Here is a 20,566-nt window from a genome sequence, read left to right as displayed (position 1 = left end):
GCCCATGGGCGCACAAATGGGCGCAAATGCATTTGCTATTTAAACAACGTGCCGCAGGACGTGAAAGAGCGTAAACAAATTACTGAAGTGACGTGTTAGCTTAATGCTAATTCCAGTTCTCCCTGGGTTGCTGAAGCACCTCCGCTATCATTTGTCAGCATTTAACTTTTTTCACTCTGTCGTGGTAGTCACTTAAGGAAATTTCATAAAGGCAGGAGTATTGTTGCCATAGTACCACGAACCTTTCCTCCATTGCATAATTCCACCCTGCAGTGCCAATACCATAGGCTCTCTCGCATTTCGCCATATTTGAAAACTGTGTACGCTCCTATTGGTCAACTAGATTTGACGGAACCCGTCGCGGAGGACTAATAAAAATTAAACATGCCTTCACAATGTCTTTCTGTCATGACATTGTGAAGCATCACATACACGGCGTCGGTTGTCATCCACTATGACACACTATACAAGATGAAACGATTGATTCTTGAGAACCTCGTCAAACGGATCGTGCCAAATCAGGCTGATATCATGTAGTCTGAACCTGACATAGGTTATCCAGACTGACTTAATCCAAAGTTCCTTTAAGACAAGTCATTTCACTCGGCGGCCATCTTTGAAATGCCTCTTGGGCATGCAAGTGCAGCTCCTGTCTCTTTGAACAGGGAAACATCAAATTCTCCAAAGTTGTTTGCCAAGCATTCGATTAAATTTCATATTTGAAATCACCAATGAAAACTGTCTCGTAAATTTTGTTTCTAAACGTTCAAATCATGACAAAAAACTGTTTTCCAGGCTGGATCATGTTAATGTGCATACGCAGTCCTGAATGCGTGTCTATGTAGGAAGAGCGCGTCTGACTGTTTCTATAGGAACCGGAGCTTCTAACGGCCGCTGCAGTGACGCGATGACTTTACCAATTGGCGATTGGCTCTTATTTAGAAGGCGGGACTTATTCTGCCATATTGTGCGTAGCACTTTCTCCCATTCAAAACAATATGAGTGAAGCGTCTTGTGTTGTTGTATAGTCTTTGTTTAATCATAATAAGACACTCGACTACCTTTCAAAAAATGTTAATGGTTGAGTTTTCTTTGAGAAAAATATAATTTCGTAACATTAACTTTAATGTTATCTTATGAGAATGGAAATTAGTTTTGAGAAAAAAATCTCTTCATTAAAGCAAAACATCTCTGTTGATGTCTGAGAGCAACTGCAGCTGTGGACTGCATGCACATGTGGTCAGTGCTGCAGTGCAGTTGTGCAGTGCTAATCGCTCTCAGTGCACTGACCTTACAGAACTCTTTTTTGTTACATCATCAGTTCATGTGGTGATGACTCAGGACTTAAACTGCAACGGTGCATGTCTGAACATGTCCTTTCTGTAAAACACAATTTGCTTTATTGGAATGTTGTTTTAACGAGCCTGCAGGCATTTGAAGAAATTAGCACAGTTCTCAGAATTACAACTTACTAATATTATGAAAGTGCCTACTGGATCTGTTAGTTATATAATTTGACACACTCATATGGGAGAGGCTCAACTTATATTATGGTAATTTTGGGCTTCTTATTTCAAACCCTATAGTTGTACCTATAGTTCAAATTTCACGTATGTTTTAGCTTATAACTATTGAACTGTGTGGCATTGAAGCAAAACATTTCCCCATTTTTTCCCCCGTGATTCCTTTTGTTTTAATTTCTGCTAAATTTTAAATTCCTATTTAATATTCTCTTTAAATTTCGACATTATTCCACCGTTTTGAATTTGGTCAACTTCAGGTTCTAGATTTTTCCACCATTTTTTAAAAGTTTTTTATTGATTTTTATCAACATGCTTTTTCACACTACAGTGTTTATCAAACCTTCTCTAAATTTGTGGCAGGTATAATCTTGAGATCATGATGATGAAAAAGTTAGGAGCCTGTATCAAACTGCCAAAGTCATACCCCCCAGTGGTAAACCATTGAAATTTCAAAACACTTATGACGTAACGAAGCCTCGTTTACTGAAATCACGTGACTTTTGGCAGTTTGATACACGCTCCGAACCACTGATTTGAAACAAAAGATTCGTAAAGCTTCGAAGCTTCATGAAGCAGTGTTTTGAAATCGCCCATCGCTAGATATTGTTGAATAAAGTCGTTATTTAGTTTTTTTGGTGCACAAAAAGTATTCTCGTCGCTTCATAACATTAAGGTTGAACCACTGTAGTCACATGAACTGTTTTAAATATGTCTTTAGTAGCTTTCTGGGCATCTGAAAGTGTTAATTATCTTGCTGGCAATGGAGGCCTCACTGAGCCATTGGATTTTATCAAAAATATATTGATTTGTGTTCTGAAGATGAACGTAGGTCTTACAGGTGTGGAACGACATGAGGGTGAGTAATTAATGACAGAATTTTCATTTTTGGGTGAACTAACCCTTTAATATGGGTTAATTAAAAAAAATATACATTTTTCATCACGATACATTATTTACCTTTACATGTGTTAATGAAATAAAACAAACAAACAAACAAACAAACAAAAAAAACCTTTGTCAACAACTATTTTCATTATTTCTTGTTAATGCAATGTTCCAACTCCAACCTCTCCTGGCTGAAAGTTGTTGTTGTTTTGCACTAGAAAAGGTTGAATTCTGCAGTCTCACAGCTGTTAGCAGGAAAAAATAGAAGCGACAGACAAATGTAATGAGCTGTGTGCATCCCGCATGCTTGACAGAAGGGTGAACCAGTGGCATCAATAGGAAACCCACGCATCCACAACCATAACATCATACATTGTGTCGATATTGCGTGTGGTTGGTCTCAGTCTATGTGGGTGTTCTGGTCTTTTGTGAATGTAGTGCTTAGGGCTTAGAGTTATTTTGCCAAGTAGGACATGTGCATGGATCAACATCTTTGTGGGTCCTGGCGCAACATGCCTATCAACCGATCAGCTTATAGTTTTAGGGATGAAGCTCAAACAAACATTCTTAAAAAGAATTAAATATTTACAAACAAACTCAGACTTCTTGCACGAGAATCAGCGGTCAACTTTAGAGTGTGTGAACATGTATTAGAAAGTCTGTGTAATTTTATGGCATGTAGGCCAAAGCAGATTCTATGTTGTTTTTGCATTGTAAAGATGCCAGTAGGTCATTTTCAAATTGATTCAAATGTGAATCGCTGTTGAACACCAGAGTAGTAGTAGATCTTGAGTCTGAAAGAGTTAAGATAGGGAGGGTCTCTGGTAAAACTCTACTTGTATTTCTTTTTCTAATTTAGAATAAAATAAGGTAACACTTTATTTTATTTTATTCTACTTTTGTTAAAATTTGCATTAAAAAGTCTAAATTTTTTAAAAATTCATTCCCTTAAACCTCTTATTTACCTTCTGATTTTAGTGGTAGAGTTGGGTTTAGAGTTTAGGGCCTATGTTTAGTTGACAGGAATGCTGTTTTAAAAGCAACAAAATGTGATCTAGAAACATCCAAGTGTTTACAGTATGTGTTCACCTAAGAAGATGTTTCCAAACTGTGCTTAGAAAACCTACATCACGGCACAGTGGTGTAAAGGCGCAAACTTTTGGTTTGCTAAACCATCTCCTGAATTCTTAAAGTATTAACGTCCCAACTCTTTCCGTTCCTTTCTCACCCCTGCCCTATTTGGCTTGTGTTGTGGGGAGAATGCAGAACCTTGCGAGACTGCTCTTGCCTTCCTGCTGATGCAAACCTTTCAAGGAGGCTTAGTGCTTTAATACTGAATGAGTGTATGTGTTTGTACGTTTGTGAATTTGAGAGATAGGACTAAGTCTATTTTTAAAAGCTGATCTCCACAGGACTATCCACATGCTATTCTTGTCTATTTTTAACGATTAATCCACCTTATGGACAGAGTAACATGATTTATGCATCATATTCTGTTCAACAGGACAAATTCAGCTGAGAATGTGAGCCGTGGCAGATGGTACATTTAAGAACGCTTTCATGCTAGAGTCTGATGTCTATTTGTTCTAGTTTGGGTTGTTTGTTTGGTTGGGCTGTTTTTCATGTGAAATCCAGTGGGCCACTTTTAGTATGCAGCTAACAAATAAACAAATAGGCTATACAGTATGTTATAAGAACATTTTGCTAACATTCCAATCAAAGTCACCATGGCATTAAAATTGACTATTGTTATTTTTTTTACAGAATGTCACTGTAAACCCTAATGCTCAAAATACTTAATTGGTTTGAGTAGGACAAACTTAAATTGAACAAATTAGTTCAGTTAAATTAACTGTTATAAGTGTTTAGAACTTTCTTTTTTTTTTGAGTTAACAGCACTGACATATTTCAAGTAAACTGAACTGTTTCATTGTTTTGAGTTTTATGAACTCACTTCTTTTAATTTAGACTAACTTAAGTTTAAATGAAAGCTGGGATTTCTATTTCCCAGCATTCTTTGCCCATAGCACTCGAAAGGGAGAGTAAATGCTAAAATTAAGTGTTACATAATGTTTTTTGTGCAAGATTAATGGTAAGGGAGATTTAGTAGCGATTAATGTTTTGTTATGCTAATTTAGAAGAGTTTCTGTTAATGTGGGTTTTTGGAGAGTTATCATCATGGTGACAAGGGGAACATGCTGCTTGGTTTGAGAACAGGCAAGTTACATGTTTTAAGTTGCTGTACTCATTCAGTAAGTGCTATACCATGCTATTGTTAACATGTTAGAACATCAGCAAGTTGCCATTTTCTGAATTTTCTTATTGGGGTTTACAGTGAAGTAAATAACTCATTTGATTTGCAAGAACTCAAAATAAAAAAGTTAATTAACTAAATTTTATGTTAATTGCTATCAAAATGTATGAGTTAGCTAACTCAGTACTTCAAGTCAGGAGCAATTAACATGCATGAGTACCACAAACTCAAAACTTGATAGTTCTGATTACTTAAAATTGGGAACATCATAACTCAATAAATTTGATTTGATAAATTTGTACAGAACGTTAACCAAAGTTCTTTTAATGCTCCCTGTTAGCTAGGATGAACAAAGTCTGGTTTAACTTACCAAACTTACCAAAGCTAACTGCTATTGTTGATAGATAATTTGGTTCCAACCAAGCAACTGATCTGTGCAGTGAAGTCACCTGTAAATGTATCTTTATCTGTTACAGTGAAAAATTATCTTTATCTGTATTTGGATAAACCAGATGCTCATTGAAACTAACTGATAATTACAACTCTTTTCTATTTATAGGTTCCATATAGCAAATTTGCCTTGTATAAATTGTTCAGTTTATTCTCAATTTTGTATTTCCTTATGTAAAAAGTAGCTAAAAAATCTAAAAAAAAGGGGAAATAGTTGTCACAAGCTGTGCTTTTTCTTTGCAAGTTACTCTGTTTGCTCTGCTTTAGAAATAACTTGAGGAGTGAGTGAGATCCTGAAACATATTATTGTATATCTCACTAACATAGACATTTGAAAAAGTAAAAATTAAATAGAAAATATTTAGGTTATACTGTAATATCTTTGTTTAAGGTTACTCTTAACAAGTTCAGATTTCTGACTGTGCAGTAAAAGCAGAGATTTACCAACCATTTTCATTTATGAAGTTCACACTTTAGTCATATTGGCTTCAGGATTTGATTTCCGTTTGAGTTGTGTTGTAATTTTAGATAAGTTCATTAAAAGTATTGCTTTAACCTTGTGCTTGTTAGTCTATTTTTTTTTTTCTATTATTCAGCAGAGTTCGTTTTGAAGTCATTATCCAAGTTTTTGTCTTCAAAATCTCATTGGTCCAAAATCCTCTGTGTTACATATCAAATATATTCTTATTGGCTGTCAATGTGTCAAGCCGCACAGCTGTTCTGTTTTCATTGTGGAGAGACAAATTACTTGTCGCATTGTGTCTGGTTAGGACACAATTTAAATGTCATCTTGATAGGTCTCGCTTCTTTGGTGTTCTGAAGAATCTTCTGGCATAGCTTAATAATTGGATTCCTATTACAGTCAAAAGTGATGCAAAAAAAAGAGATAATTTTTCCACAACAGTGGAGCTTGATTTGATACAAGACGCCTTCACAAGATGACTCTGTGATTTTCCATACTTGCCCTGTAGTCACCATGTAAAATACTCAATCAGTTTATAAGAGTCATGCAAATGCATAACAAACTATCATAGTTAGCAGGAACAAGAGATAAAGGCCAAAGCTAATTTAACACAATCTGACTCTCTCTTACTTTCTTTTATTTCAAATACATTAATTACATATGATTTAATGGGGACAATCATTCCTTTCCATTTTATTTAGGTTTTGCAAACTGTCTGTTAACAGCATATTGACCCACAAATGCCATTGTTCTAGTTAACTCCTTTTAACAGCATCTTGCTCCATTGATAGTCATTCAAAACGATCGGTTCCAAATAGAACATATTTAAATTTAATGATATTTTATGATGTTGTACCAATTGACAATTTTTGTAGGTCTCTACAAGGATTGCTAATGGATAGCTTTGTCTAGGTATTATGGACCTCTTTGTTTTGGCCACATGTTATTCTAAATGGATGTCTATTGTAAATAAAATTGCAACAACTGGTTGTTTACTAGTGTTGGAAAGACTAAATCATTGCTGCATTGGATCTTTTTGAAAATTTTGTTTTAACTAGCCTGACAAAAGAAAATTACTAACAAAATTATGTTATTGCAAGATTACAATTATGTTATTACAATGTAATTACAAGACATTCTGAGACATTTCACATGCTGTTAAGATTTTTAATTATCATTTACATAGACAAATAGCTGTCAATATAACTATGGATAAATCATCTATATATTAGTGAATGGTTTTGGGAACATTTTGAGCTGGAAATCGAGAACCGATCTCACTGCATCAGTCTGATTTGTGAACAAATTCTGAATTCCATTTTATACCCTAGTTCACCTGGTTCTTTGAGAAGAACAAATTCAAAAGAATGATTCATCAGCAAAGAATGAATACATGAAGACATGCCATATGGAGCTGTGGGAAGATTAAGGCTCTGAAGAATTTGTACTAACCAGCTGGAGCTTTATACAATTGTTATGTGAGAAATTAGATGTTTAACCTTAGAAGGTGGGGCAGAACGTTTTGGAGATCAGATAGTGTGCACTCGGTGTACTATCTTGGTATAACCTGGAATACTAATGCTTGCCTGTATGGTCATTAGGTCTCGTATTCTGATGAGCTCACAGGGCGATGACCTCATCACAGACATGTTTATGTCGAAAAGAAGCTTTTAGAGTTTAAAGCCTTTAAAAGAAATATAATACAATATATTATAGAAGTAATTTTGGTGCTTTTAGTGCATGACATCACCATAACGACTCATATTAATGCACTTTTATATTTTATAGAGAAAATGGGTGGTGATTTCTAGTGCAAAACTTGGTGGGTGTTGTCAGGGCATTGCAATGCGGTTGCTAAGGTGTTCTCAGTGGTTTTTGCATGTTGCTACGTGGTTGTTTGGGTGTTCCTGGTGTTTTCTTGGGCATTGCTTAGCATTTGCCTTACAAAAAAGAATTATACTTAAAGTTCAATGGCAAGAATTGAAGCGCTCTTTTGCGTTAAAAAACTACTGTCAGGATTTACACGCAAGACATGCAGTGAAAAATTAGCTCTGAAAAGGCGTGGATGGATGTTTTTGCGACTGACCTTATTGCATATGCATTTGTAGGAGTTTCCCTTTCAGACGCAAAGTTTATGGGAGGAGAGTATTTAAATAAATCATGCAAGGTGATTTACTAAGGTTTGCACTAGTCAATTTACTGGTATTTGCGGCATTATTTACCACCCCAAAAAAGCATGTCTTAAACTAGACGCTAATTTGCCCTACTCTTGGTAGATTGTGTTGGTCATTATGGAAATGACCAGCTGCGTCTGTGTTCTTTAATTTGCATGTCATCAGTAGATCACCCACAGAACTTTCCACTCCCATTGGCGCTTAGATTTTTCTGTGTACTTGTCAGTATAAGCCAAGAATACTTAAGTACATATAAGTACATAAAAAGTAGACTGAAAGTGCAGAATACTCTCTTAGCTTTAGTTTAAAATACTAATAGCACAGTTGAATAAACCTCTTTTTTGGAAAGCTTTCTTTTTAAGGTGTTCTAAGTGATTTTAGCACATTGCTGTGTGGTTGTTGTGGGCCATACTAGTATAAATCACTAGTATAATTTATAAGTTGTTTTCCTCATGGGCACCAAAAATGTCCCCACAAAGACAAGGATTTCAGAAATTGCCATCTTTGTAGGTACATTTTGTTTTAACATGACCGCAAACACACAAGATATGGTATAGCAGAAATTGCCTGGGGGCACTAGAGGGCATTCAGTGAAACATGAAAACATATTGCATTTTGCTCAAAAACACAATTTAAACTTTAAAGTGATAAAACCTCAACCGTGCAAACTTGGATCTAATGTTGTGTTTATGCATTTTAAAATGATACAGTTCTTCCTCTGCTGTCAGAAACATGACTTTCATCTTTTCAAAAGCCCTTGGGCAGCCTATGAGTAGAGGGTCTTTTGAAATATATAATTTTATTCTGAATCAGATTACAGCACTCTTGATCAATTCTAGCATGTCTTTCCCTTTTAAACAGAATCATCCTGTCAAAAGTTAATGTTTATTTCTTTCAAGCATACCTTGGCTATCCTTTTGAATTTTAACATTTACTTTGGATTGTTAAATAACAGCCAGGTGTGTTTTTCAAGGTCATTGATTTTAATACTTGCTTAAGTTTCATTTGCACAGCTGTTAATTCACTGAGCATATTGACCAAATCCACGTTTATGTCGCCTCTATTCAAAGAGTCATTATCCGTGTCAACAGCAGTAAGTCTTTCTCTAGTAATCTGCTCCCTTTTGAGGCCTATAGTGCATAACCAATTAACAATCCAGTGTCACACCTGTTAACAAAAACACAATTAGCAGGACCATTAACAATAGTAATTAATTAGCTACCACACTTTCATCCCCAGCGCCACTTGGTAACAATTGTGCTAAAGTTATTGTAATAATCATGCTGAATTAACAGTTTAAATTGACAGCCTTATTACGCTTTTTTGTACCCATAACCTTATAATGTACCAACATGAAAGGCACTGTATAGAGGAATGTTCCTCTGTAAGGGAAGGTTATTTCCCAAGCCACAAACTCATAATTTAAATGTTGGATTATGAAATTTTGTTGTTATAAACCCAGGTGGTTGGAGCAAGATGTCCTGTTTGTTTGCATTGCCATTCATAATAAAAGTTGCTCAGTTGGCATAGCAGTATAGGCCTATGTGATCTACAGTTTTCTTTAAGTCAACCCCATGAGTTGAAAATGTCATGTCACTAATTACATATAGAAAAATTATGTTCCAACAACGCAATTGGCTTTTTGTATGGCAACGAATACAAAGACCCAGGACACGGCCAGACCCAGATCCCAGCCCACCACCATCCTCGACGCAGAGATTTCGCGGAGATGGAGAGCGACCACCCGCCGTGATGCGTGATCCAGAACCCGAAGGGACAGTGCCGACCATCGCCCCGGAGCCGGTATCCCAGAGTGCGTCTGACCAGGGGTGTGATCCTGCAACAGAGGGGATACTGGTGGAACTGGACTCTGAGGACTGGCTGATGAATTTTGACACGGAGGGTCTGCCTCCCACCCTATCCCACCCGGTATTATCTGTCTGTTCCCAATCCTCGCTGTTTCAAGACAGCACAGAGACTAACCTGTTGGGAATCGGATTTACCGGCATTGATCTCTTCAAACTTACCTCGGTCACCATCACTGCATATCTCAGCCAGTACTCCGACTCTGCCTCTTGTGGATGCTTGCTGCCCTTCGCTCTCTCGAGGAATGCCTTGCCGTGACATTGAGCCTCAGGTTGCCTCAGGTCGAGCAACCACCATCATCGCCTGAGCGACTGGATCTTGTGGCTCTGACTCCACCCTCTGATCACCTCACTCCGTCTCAACCTGTCGACCTGTTGGCTCCACCTTGGCTCCTCCCACCTTCGGCTCCACCAGACACCCTCAGCCTTGCGCTCCACCGGGTTACCTCATCCCACCGGCTCCCCCTTGGTCAGCTGGTTCCTCCTCCCTTCGGCTTCTTCCTCTGTCCTCAGTCACACCGGCTCTGCCTCAGTATTCGGGCACTCTGGCCCCGCCTCAGACGTTCATCGCCGTGGCATCGCCTAGGCCTCCTGTGCAAGTAATGTCACTCAGCTCCATCAGCTCTCAGTCTGCACGCTTGGATCCATTGATCTTGTCTCCGTCAGTCGTCCCCTGTATGTCATCAGCTAGACTCCGCCGTTGGATGTCATCCCTGCTAATCTTTGGGTTAACACCACCTGGCCACTTCACCCATCATTTCTACCTTGGCTGCTTCCTCCATTTGCTCCTTCCTGGTGTCTGCTGAATGCTCTTACCAGCCCTTCCCCTACCCTTCTCACCAGCCCTTTGCCAACTCCTCGTCCACCTCCCAAGCCCCCACCATCCCTCCTTTATCTCTTCAGTTATGGTGCGAAGTTGCACCTTCCGGGAGGGGGCATTATGTCACGGTTCTGTTTAGTTAGTTTCATTTTCATGGACTTTTAGTTTGTTATTTTCAGTCACATGCGTTTCCTTTGTCTAGTTTCCATTCACTTATGAGTTGTCATGGTTACTGATATGACAGTTCAGCTGTGTCTCATTAATTAACCTTGTTTGTACCACTACTTAAGTTCCGTTGGGTCCTCAGTTCATTGTTGGTTGTTATTTGTGCACAGCACAGTGTTTCTTATTGTTGGAGTTTCTTGTTAAATAAATCATTTTATTCTTGTAACCTGCCTTCATCTTTGTCATCTTTGGATCAGTGTTACAATTTTACAGTATGCTTGTTACATGTTACATGTAGTTACTATAGTATTAACTATAAATTATGCAGAATTACATGCAGATAACCCTAAAGCAAACCCTAATCCTAACCCTAATCCCATAGTAAGTACATGTAGTTAATTGCTCAGTACTTAAATGTATAATTACACTGTAACAAGGAAACCTTGAAATAAAGTGTAATCTATAATAAACTGGAACTGAATTGATAATCACACAGTGATTAACATGAGAAATTTAAAAAAATGGCACTTAATTCCAAAATGGTTTCTGGCCTCTAGTCTAGTAGGTAGATACTTTCATTGCCTGATGACCGCCTGCTGCTATGTCCTTGAGTTGACACTAAATCCAGTAGTACTTCTCCAACAGGGACACGAATGAATCACTCTGAATTACTCTTCAAGTAATTGCAGAGAAGAGTTAAAGGGTTGAAATAGAGGTTGAAGGAGAAAGAGAGATGATCTGTCTTAGCAAATGGGATTTCTGCCCCCTACATGTCTAAAGTCCGTAGGGCTAAAATAACAGCATAACTTTTATTAACTCAGCCATATGACATTTTGAGTAATACTGCTTACCCTCTTTGTGCCAAATCCTCTTTTATCTGCTCTGACTGACTGGAGGACCAGCAGCATTGAAGGGGGCAGAGGCTTTGGTGTGGATGAGGTGGTGTTTATGGGCATGTTGTTTATGATGGCTCCCTCTTATCTGGAGATGAAAGCAGTAAGCAGTCTGAGTGGCAGACGCTTTGTGTTTTGTATTAGGAAGAGGAAAGAGGGGCATGAGATGGCGTTTAAATTGACATGGCCAATTGTCCTTCGTGAGAGGGTCAGCTGGTCTGGTGTCCTGATTAGAGGGTTTTGAGGTGGGAGTTGCAAGGATAACATCTCTCTTTCAGAATGACTGTCCCTTAATTCTCTCTCTCTCTCTCTCTCTCTCTCTCTCTCTCTCTCTCTCTCTCTCTCTCTCTCTCTCTCTCATAGCAGATTTTCCTTTTGCTGTCCATCTGCATGTACCATTTTGCATTGTAGGGTGAACAGCTTTTGTCCTGTGAGTGGACTGCAGTCATTCACAAGAAAATGTAAAAATAAAAATTATAATCTCTATTTTAAGTATAAAATATGACAATAATACCTGGAGAAAGCTATCCATCAGCTACTTTTAATTGCTTTTTGCACACATAATGGTGAAATTACATCTACCATGTAATTTCAAGACCAGCCAAAATACTACTTTACAACTCATATAGTAGTTTGGGCTCAGTGTTGTGGTCGAGACCAGCTCACCTGAGTTCAGGCCGAGACCTGAGTTGAGTCCATGATAAGACCAAGACCATGAAAATACTATGACTTGAGACCTAATCAAAGGTGAAAATCCAAGCTTGTGTTTGAATGTTTGTGTTTTTAATCTCAAATGATTTCAAAATGATCTTGACAATTTTCTTTTAAAAGTCCATTTTTTAAAACATGACTTGGATAAGGACATGACGCAAACCAGACTCGATCACAATTTTTCAGCATAAGCACCAGGGCACAGATGTAGGCATGTAAACTTCTAAGCCAAGCCACCAACCCTTTTTTTCTTTCTTTCTTACTTTTTTTAAATAATCTTTTCTACAATGATCTCAGATACCATCATTAAGAAATCAATAATCAAAATAATAAGTATAGAGTAAACACACAGTTCATCAAATCACCCATATTCACCCACCGTAAAAACGGTAAACTCCTATTTTAACTACAGTAATGCAACTTATGGCTGCAATATTTGGTTAAATTATGATATTGCAAAATTAAAGAGTTATAAAACTGGCAAAGAATGTTTTTTTTTTTTTTTTTTATGTTTTGTAGAAATGGCTTGTAATAGACAATTAGTTCATAGACAAGTTTAAATAGTAATATCAGTCAGGTTTCCAAAAAAAATAAAGAAACACATTCAAAATCACCTCTTTGCTATTGTGATTTTATAGACCGTCTCCACTATTATTTCGCTGCATTATTACATCTGTGTTTGCTCATTAAACTTTATTGTTGCCCATTATGTTTTATTGTAAAGATTCTCTTATGTGAGAAATTCAGGAAAATTACTCGAACAGTTAAGATATTATTGGAGAACCAGACAGCAGTTTGCTCAGCTGAAGACATTTAATGTTCTAGACTTGTCATGAAAACTGGGGAACCACAATCTCAGGCCCCTTTCAGTTTCCTGCCTGTATGAAGTACCTTGTGACAACGTTGCAGTGGCGTGCAGTGGTGTTCTGAAATGAGGAGGCACATTTTTTAATTTTTTATGAATCAAAGGTAAATTCATGTGCATTACTCTTAACGTTGACACATCTTCCTTGTTAAATGAACATTACATTACATCAAAAAAGAAAAAAAGAAACCAAATACAATTCTATTTTGTAATTTTACATTAACAATGTATTGTAATAAATGTTCTATTTATCAAAACCAAGTCAATCTCATCAAGTTAGTGTTAGTGTTAGTCAACTTAGGATCATCAGTCATGCTCCGTAAACACCGTCTGTCACAGACACGAAGAAGTATTTTTAATTTCACCAAGCTGATTGCACTAAAAACTCCTGCAGTCATCATGTTTTCAAACCACTTCAAGTTTGATTTTGACGTGACATAAAGCGGTAATATCTAACTGGGTGACGGAACGTCACGGAACGTGCACGTAAACAAGAGGTGGGATTTATCACACAAACCAATCATATCCAATCATAACCAATTACATCCAATCTTAGCGCGATGGAGACATTGCCTCCTCTCGTGTGACTTTCCCCCATTCATTCTCAATTACCCCCCACAAAACCCACCTGCACGCTATAGAGGTCTAATGGTTTTCTATGAGTGGAAAGGGAGGCATGACTCCTGCAGTAACTTTACCTGCGGGTGTTGCTGTTGGGCAGTGTTCCTTTAGAAATACGAGTGACTTGCACTCTTTTTAATGTTATAATTTGTAATATTTGCGTTGTTTTATATGTAATATGGATTAATTTCTCATCCTATTTTTTTTTGAGGAGGCACTGCCTCCCTTGCCTCCTCGGAGGAAACACCCCTGCAATGTAATGCAAATTACCTAATATTTATTATTATTATCTATATTTCAGGACCAATATTTCAGAAGAATTTCACAATTTTTAAGGTGCAATCAGTAATTTTAATGCAGAATATTTTACACAGTTTTACAAAAAGGAATAATTACTTTTGAAAAATGTTTAAAATCATGTACAGTCCTCAGCGTAAATGAGTACACCCCCTTTGAAAAGTAACATTTTAAACAATATCTCAATGAACACAAAAACAATTTCCAAAATGTTGACAAGAGTAAGTTTTATATAGCATCTGTTTAACTTATAACATGAAAGCAAGGTTAATAATATAACTTAGAGAACAAAATTTTCAGTTTTACTCAAATTAGGGTGATGCAAAAATGAGTACACCCCACTGAAAGTCTCTGGAGCAAAGCTAAATTTTAGACTACAAATGTCTAATTTAACAAGAATTCAACCACAGGTGAGTCTAATTATTCATTACACAGGTGTCCAGTAGACAGTTGACTATAAAAGGGTGTTAAAACCCCTTCCCATTTCATGCTGTCAGCAATGGCACCACATGGAAGAGAAATGTCACCTGAGAAAGAAAATAATTTATTTACACTGGAAAGGTGAAGGCTACAAGAAGATCAGCAAAGCTTTACTTATCAGTCCGAATGCTGTAGCAAAAGTGGTACAAAAATGTAAAAAAGATGGAACTGCAACCATCTTACAGAGATGCCCAGGTCGTCCACGGAAGTTAACACCTCAACAGGAGCGTCTTCTGATGAGAAGCGTTGAAGAAAATCGGCATGCAAGTTCACTGCAGTTATCTAAAGAAGTAAAAAGCCAAACTGGGGTAACTATTTCCCGTAACACAATACGGCGTACACTGCAGAGGAATGGCATGCATGGGTGCCGTCCACAAAAGAAGCCTCTCCTAAAGCCCAGGCACAAAAAAGCCTGCCTAGAGTTTGCCAGGGCCCATGCTGACAAAGATGAATACTACTGGGACTCTATACTCTGGAGTGATGAGACCAAGATAAATGTTTTTGGAGCTGATGGCTTCAAAACTGTATGGCTTCGCAAAGGTGAGTAATACAAAGAAAAATGCATGGTGCCTACAGTGAAACATGGTGGTGGCAGTGTCCTTATGTGGGGCTGCATGAGTGCTGCTGGTGTCGGGGAGCTGCATTTCATTGATGGCATCATGAATTCACAGATGTACTGCTCTATACTGAAAGAGAAGATACAACCATCACTCTGTGCCCTTGGTCGTCATGCACTTTTCCAACATGACAATGATCCTAAACACACATCTAAGGCCACTGTTGGATTTCTGAAGAAGAACAAGGTGAAAGTGATTCAGTGGCTCCTGATCTGAACCCAATCGAACACCTATGGGGAATTCTGAAGAGACAAGTTGAGCATCACTCTCCATCCAGCATCCAGTCTCTAAAAGAGGTCATTCTTGAAGAATGGAAAAAGATACATGTTGCAAAATGTCGCCAACTTGTTCATTCCATGCCTAGAACACTTGGTGCTGTCATTAAAAATCATGGAGGCCATTCAAAGTACTAGATGTACTACTTTTTGTTGTGGGGTGTACTCATTTTTGCATCACCCTAATTTAAGTAAAACTGAAAAATGTGTAATCTAAGTTATATTATTAACCTTACTTTCATGTTACTTTCAAGTTAAACAGATGCTATATAAAACTTAGTTTTGTCAAAATTTTGGAAATTGTTTTTGTGTTTATTGAGATATTGTTTAAAATGTTACTTTTCAAAGGGGGTGTACTCATTTACGCTGAGCACTGTACATACATTCACATGAGAAAACAACTCAAATTAAACTATTAAAATAATTTTATTTTACATTGAGTTGATCAATGTGTCAGCTACATCCATGCCACTAGAATAAGTTGAAGACAACTGTCATTTTGGGCAGAGCAACATATATAATAATAATAATAATAATAATAATCACAACTTTAGAGGTTAATTTAATATAGCACAATAAAATCTTATATGTGGCCTATAATGATGTTGTCACAGTCACCAGTTCCAGCACTACATTTCCCAGCATCCCTTCTGTCCTGCACCTGCACGTCATCATCATCACCCACATCTGAAGTCACTCATCATCATTATCACTCATCTGGACTCCCTTTATAGACAGTCACCTTCCTCACCACTGTTGTCCGTTATCTTACATTGTTAGTGTTGTGTAACCTCTGTTCCTGTATGTTCCATTGGATTGCCTAGTAAAGTCTGACTCTTTATTCTATATTCCGCGTCGTGTGTATTCCTACACAGCTAATTTGTAACAGATGTCTTCTATGAAGCCAAATATGTTGCCTTACAACATTAACTTTAATTTAACACTGCACAGTAAACAGGACAGTCAACTGTGACAGTGTGAAGATAGATGCACAAGTTTCCATGTGTGGAAAGCTCTTCTAGGTCAGCTTCAAGCCTATTTGTGTCACAGTAGCAGACCACTAAGTGTAGTCTGTAATCAGGTGATTGCATTGTGTTTAATTTTCTAAAACTTCAGAATATGATCATTTGCACTACAATTGCAATGCTGTTCCAGATGGGCCATAAATATGGAGCTAATCATATGATGCAAATGTGAAAATGTATTAGTTTACACATCCACTATGATAAAAGTGTTTAAAGGTCATAGCATAGTATTGCGCAAGGAACAAATGAGCCAAAATAAGTCTTTAATAATCAATAATCTGCCTATGTAATCAAAATGTGTGAAATGGAATAAAAGTTGTGGTTACACTTTATTTTACAGTGCCGTAGTTACATTGTAATTACTCAAATAAGTACTGAGTACTATTATTTAACTACATGTACTTACTATAGAGTTACAGTTAGGGTTAGGGTTAGTTACTTGTAATTATGCATAATTTACATGTTATTACTATAGTAAGTACATGTAGTAACGTGTAACTACGTCACTGTAAAATAAAGTGTTACCAAAGTTGTTGGTGTTTTTCTCCCACTAGTGTTTAATTCATCTGGAAAGTGCAGCGAATAGGTTTTTGGAGTCCTGCAAAAAAGTAGACAGAGGAACAAGCCTATGTTGGCTTAAATGTTATGTAGGTGCATAACTAGCAGCTAAAGTATGACATTTATTGCTTATAACTTTCAGCACCTTGACAATATATCACAATTACCATGTTTGACAGTATTTTCACACTATTTTCTTGCTGGGGATTGAGGTATTGGCAAAAGTTCTGGCAGTTCATTCCCTCACTGCTTCTGTAATGACCCACTTTCATTCTACTTTATAATGAACAAGAGCTAGTTTGGGAAAAAGCCTTTACTCTTTAGCGTGACCATTTTCCTATCTCTTTTCTTTCAGGAACCAGACAGTTCTACACCAGTTCTGCTGTCCTGCTCCGGAAGCCCCCGAGTCTGACTCTCAGGCCTGTGTACCCAGGTAGGTGGGTTGGTTGGTGCCTCCTGACCAAAAACTCCATTGCCACAGTAAAGACTGTGTTTCTGATGGTGCTAGGCAACACATCTGCCCTAGTTATACCCGTCCTGAAGTGGTTGTGAGTCTTTTCATGCCTTGTCTCCCTACAGTAAATTCAGCCCTTATCATCACAGTTAGCTGTGACCTTGACAGAGCAAACACTGATATGATTTACCTCTAAATCAGGCCAAAAGAAAAACATGTGTATCTAATGTATAACTGCCATGTTTGTCAGCAGGCATAAGTTCTGCTCAGATGGCTTAGCTAGAAGCTAAAAAAAACCTTGGTCAGTGTGATTTCCCATTCTGTTAGCATATCCGTGTTTACACAAGTATCACGATAAGTATCTTGCTTTGTGATGATTGCCCATATCAATCAACTGGAGATCCCCATCTCTGGCCTCTTTAGCAACAAAACTAAGAGCAACAAACAAAACATGATATTTAGGACAAAAACAACAAGTATTGGTGCTGTCTAGTATGAAACATTATTATGTATTCAACATTGATCATCTACAACGAGTTTTAGTATTAAAACCATTGTCAGATTAGTCAACATTATTATATTATTATCTTGTAATATAGCCCATTCTGTTTTTTTATATAAAACATTATACCCCCCAAATTCCTGTTGTTGTGCAGCTTTACAAATTGTCTTGAATTGGTGGGAAGGCGTTAATAGTCATTAAGGAAAGCACTCCATATTCTGTAGATCTTGAGTGTTTGGAAAGCTTCTTTAGAAAGGGAAGGATCAAAAAAGGGATGAGCACAGCAACTAAAGCAAACTGGTATTGATAAATACCTTTCTCTCCTGTAGCACTGGCCATTGTTAGCTTGGTTGGAATAGTGCAGTCGCCCACTGAGACGCCTATAAATCACACTGTAAACGCCACAGAGGGCACAAGTTATTGAATTAGAACTAGAAGATTGCCAGAATGGAGAACAGAAGAAAAATGTAATCGCACATCTCCCTTAGGTTTGTCTTGACACTGTGTACTGCAGATTTAGAAATAACATGGCATTTATCCACTGGAACGTGTTTGTACGAGTTTCAAATCCTCCACCACTCATGGGCGTCAGCTGAGAAAGAGGATTCAATGATTCCAGCTGCACAAACTATTAGCTTAAGGATCTATTTCTACCTGATCTGAAACTTAGAAATTAATTTTGTTGATGGAACAGTATTGCTTCATATTCAACTGAAATATAATGATCTGGGGCCATATTCACAAAACATTTTATCTTACCACTAAGAGTTCTCCTAAATAGCGGTAAAAGTTTTCTCTTAAAACCTATTCACAAAGCTGCTGAGACAAACTTTTACTAAGGAATAGAGAGAAGTTTTAAGCTAAGAGTAAGGGCGGGGTTGACCTCGTTGCTATGGATGATGTCAACACACTTACTAACTATGCCCACAGTGATTAGCTGATGGGGGAGGAGTCTCTGTCAGCGATTTAATCATAGAAATATTGTAGATCGAGATATCATGTTTCCATATTCAAATAAAGGTTTTAAAATACAAATGTTGCCATATTCAAAGAAAGATTTTTTTTAATAAAAATGTTGCCATATTGAAATAAAGATTTTAAAATGTAGGCTAAGTGTCACTAATTAAACTAGTATATGTTCAGTTAATTGTCAGCCTCTTACATATCTGTGTCTCAAGAGATTGCAGAATTCAAGTGACAAATGATTTATAAACAAAGGTTTTGGAGGACCGCGTTCAAACGGTCTATCTAATCAGCTCGAGTGGAGGTATACAGACGAGAGCCGACTCACATAGTTACAGTTTTCTGCATCCCTCTGCCACCACTTTCCTCACGCTCAGCTGGGATACAGGGCGAACTCTGGGTTTGGGCTAAATAAATTCCAAGCTATATATATATATATATATATTTTACTCTATTCAATCATTTGTAAGTGTGAACTCGTGAAACAACTGCCACAGGTAATAGTACATTATTTATTTATTTATTTATTAAAGATTTATTTTTGCCATTTTATTGTATTCAAATCTATAAATCAAAATATGTATTGCATTTATGAAGAAAAGGTTAAGCACCCAAGGCTCTATTGCCTCAATGGTGTACAGTGTCTTTGGGTGGATTAGGATTGTTTGTGATTTGGTTTTAGTGACTTAGGAGTCCTCTTGACTACTTCTAACGTTTCACAGATTTAGGAGCTAGTTTTAGCATTAAAATGCTTTGTGAAATACTCTTAGAGCAAAAATTTAGGAGTCCTAAATTTAGGACTGACACGCCCATTATTTTTAAGAGTTTCTCCTAAATCTGCAAGTTAGGAGCTACTTTTAGCCTTAAGATGTTTTGTGAATACGGCCCCTGATAATGATATGGGTAAGGTTAGGGACAGGTTTGGTGTTATGGTTAGGTTTAAGGGTGGGTTAAGGTATAAGGGAGTGGTTAACAGTGTACTTATAGATGTAATTATAGATATTAATTATAGCTGTAATTATATGCAGGTATTTTGTAAAAACAATGTAAAAAAAAATATATATGTACACAATAAATGCATTGCAAATTATTAATTTAAATGTTTGTACATAGTGAAAGACACCTAATATAAAGTGGGACCGAAATTTCTATGTGATAGTATGTTGGCCATTTTGAAAATAATAATAATAATAATAATAATAATAATAATAATAATAAAATTGTAGCTATACCCAATTACCGAATGTTAATATTACATTTAAATATATATATATATATATATATATATATATATATATATATATATATATATATATATATATATATATATATATATATATGTTCTTGCAATATAAGAATGCTGAATGTCCAAACACAAGAGCTTGCGGGCATAAGCAAACCACTTCAGACAGGGCACTGATGGCAGTCCTTGAGTTGCTGGATGCTTTGAGAGAAAATTAGTCCTTGTTTTCTGTTGTCTGTCACTTTTGACTGTTTGTCAATGAGTCAGTGTTCATGTTTCTCTCCTCATCACACCGCTGCGTCGACAAGCACCAAATCATTCATGTCATGTTCTGCTTACTCATAGTTCACCAATTCACCATGTTGTTATTACAATGTAATAACAGCATTATTGTATGATATAAAACAGAATAACTCAGAACTCTCTCCCAAGGCTCATTCTGATATAGCTTGTTAAACCTCAA

At 37.0% G+C, this 20,566-nt stretch overlaps 1 protein-coding gene across 4 annotated transcripts in view; it reads left to right on the top strand.

Moving 5' to 3' along the window:
- The window catches only part of iqsec3a (IQ motif and Sec7 domain ArfGEF 3a), a 158,070-nt gene that overhangs the window by 15,936 nt on the left and 121,568 nt on the right, over positions 1 to 20,566 (top strand). For all 4 annotated transcript variants that reach the window (XM_051891104.1, XM_051891107.1, XM_051891105.1 and 1 more), the window contains exon 2: positions 17,297 to 17,374. In XM_051891104.1, the coding sequence (XP_051747064.1) occupies positions 17,297 to 17,374 (78 nt within the window). The remainder of the gene's footprint in view (positions 1 to 17,296; positions 17,375 to 20,566) is intronic.

Source organism: Ctenopharyngodon idella, chromosome 4, assembly GCF_019924925.1.
Source record: "Ctenopharyngodon idella isolate HZGC_01 chromosome 4, HZGC01, whole genome shotgun sequence".
NCBI lineage: Eukaryota > Metazoa > Chordata > Actinopteri > Cypriniformes > Xenocyprididae > Ctenopharyngodon > Ctenopharyngodon idella.
Note: the sequence above shows the minus strand (reverse complement) of the source record. Positions and strands in the feature narration are given on the sequence as shown.